The 6,606-nt window shown below is 40.6% G+C and overlaps 1 protein-coding gene across 1 annotated transcript in view; it reads left to right on the forward strand.

Annotated features, from left to right (window-relative positions):
* Positions 1 to 2,021, forward strand: part of EFR3B (EFR3 homolog B) — a 108,934-nt gene extending 106,913 nt beyond the window's left edge. Inside the window, exons 22-23 of the mRNA XM_074300054.1 lie at positions 849 to 898; positions 1,590 to 2,021. Of these exons, the coding sequence (XP_074156155.1) occupies positions 849 to 898; positions 1,590 to 1,695 (156 nt within the window). The 3' untranslated portion in view covers positions 1,696 to 2,021. The remainder of the gene's footprint in view (positions 1 to 848; positions 899 to 1,589) is intronic.
* Positions 2,022 to 6,606: the final 4,585 nt, after the last annotated feature.

The raw sequence follows: 6,606 nt of genomic DNA on the forward strand, positions 1-6,606 counted from the left end.
TGCCATGTTCTTCTCTCTAATTGGTTCTTTAAAAGGGAGGTACCCAAGACCTCTCTGATATGGTTCTCATGCAGACCAAAATCCAAGCAGATTGCTGCCTCTATATAGAGCTATAAAAGAAATCATTTTTTCTATCATAATAAAACCACTTATTAAATTTAGGATCCAAACTTTTCAGCTCTGTCTCTTCATTGAGGCTCAGCTTCTGTGGATGTCAGCCTCTTGAAGGATGTGGCTGACTGAGATTAATACTAATCCTTGAAAGAACATGCTCTTGGATCTTGAGCTGGACTCCACCCAACTAAGAGACCTTACTTTTGTTTAGAGTATAAACAGAATCCAGTTTAGCCATAATTTTTTCCCCAATTAAGGTGGCCCATCTCATGAAGGAGAAAACCAGCCAGTGGTCTAGATGGAAAAGGATTTCCCTGTCCATATGGCTGGAGGTGGCCGAGTCTCATGACCAAGCCAAATTCTCAGCAGGAAAAGCTAGACTTCTAATTCACCATTTCATTAACTGTCTACCAATCAGAATTGATTTTCAGTTGTCAAGGAAATTTCCTCTCAGGAAATATTTAAGACTTTTAGATTTTCTGTTTCTTTTGTTTATCAAGAGGAACCACTAATGATTTGCTTATTAGCTAGATTAGTTAATAATTTGATTATGAATCACCCAGAAATTCTGTCTCAGGGGTTTTTCATTCATCCTAGGTGTCCAAGGACAAAGATAAAAGTAACATTATGTCCCTCCCTTGGCCCTCTGGCCCTAAACTGGCCACAGGAATCTGTAGTTAAGTGATGTGGTCAGGGGCCAACAAATTTACCTTCTTTTCAATTCTGGTTTACAGGCATCACTTTTACAGAGCAAACTCAACCAGATCTTTGAAATCACCATCAGGTAAGTGGCCTTCAATATTGATCTTTCAAAGGCCCTTTTCTCCAAAATCATCACTTGTTGCTTCTGTTTTCTGGAGCCCCCAACGAGGCCTGGGATTTATTCCTTTTTATAATTGGGAATTTTAATCTATACTGATTGACATTGGAAAAGGAAAGATGTCAGTGAATTAGGAAATGATTTCAGGAAAAGAACACAGAATGGCTCTCTAATTATGGCCTTCATCATAAATTTATCCTTAAAATAAAAGTTTTGGAGCACAACATAAAGACATGATTGCCCATAAGATCATAAGATCAGAGAGCTATAGTTAAAAGAGGACTTAGGGGCCATCTAGTCCAACCCCACTCATTTTACAGATCCAGGAAACTGAGACACAAGGAGAGAAAGTAGTAGTCACGACATGCCCACAGCCACTCAGATAAACACCAAATAGAATTCAAACCCAGACCCTCTGACTTCAGAGCTAGCTTACTTTCTCCTGGATCCTGTCCTTTCTCTGTCTAAAGGCTTCAATTGAATTTGTATTTGAATTTGAATTGAAATTTGAAAGGCTTGACCTTCATGGATTTGGTCTCTGTAATTGGGGATCTGTGTCTTCTCCCACATTACCCCAGGAGAAGATTGATTTTAGCTTATCCTATTTGTAACCCTAACATGACTTTTCCCTTCAATCTCTTCTTGCTGTCTTCAGACCTCCCCCAAGCCCATCTGGTACCATCACAGCAGCCTATGGCCAGCCACAGAATCATTCCATCCCCGTCTATGAGATGAAGTTCCCTGATCTGTGCGTATACTGAGTGCCAAGAATCCGAGGCCCTGTGGAGGATGGGTCTGGGGGAGGTGATCCCCACCCCCATCCCCTACAGTATGGAATCCTAACTCAGGGGAGAAAAACAACTTCCAAATGGTGACCACCTTCCTGAGAGAACAAGTTCCCTCAACCCTTCTCTTCTTCCTGCTCCACCATCCCAGCTTTGCACACTCTCTTTCAGGGCCTCTATGCCAGTGGGAGTCTACCTTGCCCACTCTGCCTTGCGTTGTATGTCACCTGGGGTCCTTTGTGAGGAGAGATTTGAGGGCTCTTTCCCAATAAGTCTCAGAGCCTTGGTGAGCTTTTGGCTGATAAGTTGGAAGTGGTTTTTTTTTGGTTTTATTTTTTCCCCTTGAGGAAAAGCCTATGAACTATCCATAGATAGGCTTTCCATGTTTCAAAGGGAAGCCCTATCCAAGATATCAGTGGCTTATGAGCCTAGCTGAAAACCTAGGCTTGAACAGAAAATGGAAATAAGGAAAGGAGACATCCAACCTCATGGGCAGTATTTCCTAGAAAAAGGAAAGTATTGGAGTCTTTCTCCAGGAATTTCCCATTTACCAAGTGGAAGTTTGAACCCCCACCTAACAGAGCTGCTTCAGAAGAGGGTGAGGTACTCTGAGAGCTACATCCTCACTGATTAATAGACTGAAATCCCTTCTGCCTGATGTGAGAAGTCACTGCAAGTTGGACCCAGAGTTAGGCAGAAGAGAATGGAATGCCTTAGAAATTTGGGGGAAAACAGTTGGGACCATGGCAGCTCTAAAACAAAGATCTAAGAGGAAGCATGGAACATCCTTTCCAGGGATGCCAGTGCTCACCAAGTAGTTGATACCAGCAATTTTTCCTGCTCTTTTTCACCCATAATAGTTGGCCTGAGCCAGTAGTCTCTCAAATGGCACAGGACCCTTAGAGCCAGGGGTTAGAGGCTTAATAAAATTAAGGACAAAGTCTAATCTGATGAAGGGAAAACTAGCAAAAAAGTAGAGAAAGAAGTTCCACCTTCAACTTTCACATTGCCAGAGAGGCAAATACACTGTAAATTGGGAGTCCTGCACATGAGAAATTATATATGAGAATGTTCCCTTGTAGTAGGCAAAAGTGATAAGGCTGTATTTGTCTCATTCCACCACTGTCTGTGGTCCATCTTGGCTATCTTACCATCTCTACCCTGCCCGAGACAATAGGTTATGATGTTTCACTGGTCTTTCTTCCTGTGGAGCAAAGGCCTATTGGGATTCTAGGCTTGAGATTCAGGACAAGGGTAGATTAAGATAATAGACACTTTCCAAAAAAACAGGATGATGAGAAGCCTCAATGCCCTTTTCTGAATCATTCCCTTCCCTCATAGGGAAAGTTATTGCCCTGTCCTGGGCAAAGGGTCCCTGGAACTACCATTGCTACAACAGGAGTTTACCTGCCAGCACTGAAAATATTTGGGTGTATCCATCAAGGAATGGATGGGCCAGTTATATTGTCTTGAGATTGCAGTGTGTGAGTCTGTGTGTGAGTGTGTCTGTAGGAGGTAGGGGGAGAGGGGAAAAGAGGGAACCATATGTGTGTACTCTTGGATAAAGTCTATATTTGGATGAGGTGATATCTCTGAACTCCAGAGGGTGCAACAGAAGCTCTCTCAAATTTTAGATTTTTGGTGCCCCAAGCACCCTGCACTTTGTAGGTACTCAGTAAACTTTTTATAAATGATGGTGACAAGAAGTTGTTCCAAAGCCCAATCAGAACCAATAGATATGAGGCTCCAAGCAATATGGGAAAGTGGGAAGGAAAGTTTGTCTTCAATGCCCTTTCTGGTTCCATTCTTTCCTTGCTGATATTCCCAAAGGTCAACCACCCTCAAATGGCTTATCTAGAATTCCAGATGGCAGATTCTGATAAGCACATCTCTCTAAATAACCCTTCTAAAATAGCCCTTCCTCCCCCAATCCTCTAAACCTTATCCCCAAACTCATTTACTAGTTAAGCTGAGATAATTCACCTGAGGTTGAGTGAATTAGAGATTGGTGAGTGGTTTGCCCCTTCTAGGAGGGAGAGGGGAAAGAGACAGAGAGAAAAAAAGGAAATAATATGAGCCCAACTATCATAAGGTCACTTTCAGGCCTTTGCTTTAATAGTTTCAGTAGTTAGTGTATTGGCCTGAATATAAAACCTGAAAATATAGGACACATTTCTAAAACAAAATTCCTTTTTTTAAAAAATGCATTCTAAAGTTTTATGCAAGCCTACAATATGTTAGGGGAAAAATGCAGCCCACCTTTAACTCAGTCTCTGTTATTGCACTAGGAATATACTAGGTGGTCCAAATCCCACCTTCAGAGTTGGAAGGGCCTTCAGAAACCACTTTGTTGTGATCATTATCAGAAAAGGGTTCTCCCATATAACATATGTGGTACATAGTCATTAGCCTTTATTTAAAGACTTTCAGAGAACCCATTAGTACTTAAGACAATTCATTTCACTTTGGAATACCTCCAACTCAGAGAATGTTTTTCACTCCATAAAACCCAAATTTACTTCCTTCAACTCACTGTTCCTCGTTCTGCCCTCTTATGATCAAGCAAAACATGTCTGGTCCTCCTTTTATGTAGGACACCTTAAAATATCTTTTAAGAAAATGATCATGTGTGTCTCACCAAGCCAAGCCTCCTTATTGATCCTTCTAAAGCATGATCTCAAGGCCAGTTGCTACCTTGGCCACCTTGTTCTAACTTATCAATGTGCTTGCCAAGATGTCAGTCAGAACTAAATAAAGACTCTCTAACCAGAGGAGAGTGTCATTTGATGAAGGCGGAATTGTTCCTCCCAGTTCCATACTTACTTAATGCAATTTTAGGTTGCATGCAGTCCCTGAAATTCAAAATGGAGGACATCCAGCCTTCTAAGCATGAAATTCCTCTCTATTTTATATATTAAAATATTTCTTGTTAAAATAGGAACCTTTAAGTTAGTATCAAAGCACATTGTTTCTTAGAAGAAACTTTGAAGACAACATAGAAATCCTGAGAGCCAAACTAAGCCCAGTTAAAAACTAACTAGCTCCATGGGATTATTCTTAGCACTTAACCCTAAACTTAGCCTTAAAAGATCCTCAGTTTCTTTCTTACTTGACTTGGTCATCCTTCCCCCACCTTTAGCGATGTTTCTTGTGTCTGTGATGCTGAGGAGTGGGGATCATACAATCTAGAGCCAGAAGGGAGCTTATGGGCCATCTAGTCCAACCTCCCCCACCCTCACCCCCATCATGCCCTTCCTTTCTATTTTTTTGCAGATATGGATACTGAGGCTCAGATTTATGTAATATTTCTATAACACTTTTCTAAGTCTACAAATGAGGGTCATTCGCCTAGAAGATGACTACTGCTTTTGGTTATCACTGTTTCTTATTCCATTGTGAAGGGGGAAAATTAAGAAATAAATATCTAGGCACATGATTTAAACCAATGATGTCAAACATATAGAAACCAGGACACTTACCCATGCATAAGGATTCCTGGGGTGGGGGGGATATTAATATCATCTTTGTTCTGCTGGTACTCGTATTTATTTGTGGCCAGTAGCATGGAACCTTGGGTTTGACACCTTTGACTTAGGAGCATCACTTCTATGCCTTTTCCACCCCCACCCTTAAATCAGGAGAAACTTTTCTGTACTTTTATTTTCTCCTTGTGAAGAAGCTACTTCTCACTCTTCTGGTATCTGAGTTAAATAATGTCCATTACCTAATTTAATCAACTGGTTAAACTAAATTATCTTGACAATTAGCAACAAACTATAATTGATCATTGGATTCAAAGGGGCTAGATGTGAATCCTACCTCTGCTAAAGCATTTGGGATTGGAGCAAAATGCTTTTCTCTTGGACTTGGTTTCCTCATCTGCAAAATTAAAACACTGGATTAGCTTATAGGATCTTATGGTTAAGAAACCTTAAAAGATACACTAGTCCAGTGTCCTGATGTTATAAGTATGGAAACAGATGGTCTATGAGGTTTTTTCCAGCTCTTGATCATGGGAACCTGTAAAAATTCTGCTTAAAAGTCAGTGTGCCTTACAGCAAGGTATTGCAGAGAGAAGTAGTGAGTTCTTAAAATGATTTCATACATTTTATATATTCTCATGCCAGCATTGATCCCAGGAAATGAGGAAATTACTTGCTCTTCCTCACCAATCCCCTTTTATCTGTATTGTGATGAGACCTTTTTCTTCTCCTGGGTAAAGGCAATCATAAACTATCCTTCAATCCAATGCAACAGATATTAAGTACCTGCTATATGTGAGCTCCAGTGCTAGGTGCTGGAAATATTAAGACAAAATAAAAAAATCTATGCCCTCAATCCGTTTATATTCTATCTGACCATGCTCAGCTGGATACTCCATTACACTGCTAAAGGACAAAAAATGAGCTTCTGTTTTGAGAGAAAGCTGCTGGGGTAAGTGCAGCTAGAGCTTTCGTAAGAAGACTTAATCAGACATGCATATATTTGAAAATCCCAATTTCTCAACTAAACTGAGTTTTCCTTCAAGTAGAGACCTCAGAGTCCTATAGATACTCCCTCCATCTTCTCATTTGAGAGCATAAATATAGTAACTTCCCTTAAAATGCCCTCTTAATAGAAAGTGAAGTTGGAAAATTAGTAGTGTCAAGATGAAGTTAAATGAAGTCAGTCTGCAAAGAGGTAAAAACTATGCTAGCTGCACTTAGCATTTGGGGGAAATGTTCAATAAGGTTGAGAGCTACACTATGATTTCAATGGCCCTGCCCCAATCTGACCAGCACCTTCTCTACGATGTGTGGGCAGCTAGGTGGTGGTGTGGATATGGAATAGGATAGCAGGCCTGAAATCAAAAAGACTTATCATCTTGATTTCAAATTCATCCTCAGA

This window comes from Sminthopsis crassicaudata, chromosome 3 (assembly GCF_048593235.1).
Source record: "Sminthopsis crassicaudata isolate SCR6 chromosome 3, ASM4859323v1, whole genome shotgun sequence".
NCBI classification, from domain to species: Eukaryota; Metazoa; Chordata; class Mammalia; order Dasyuromorphia; family Dasyuridae; genus Sminthopsis; species Sminthopsis crassicaudata.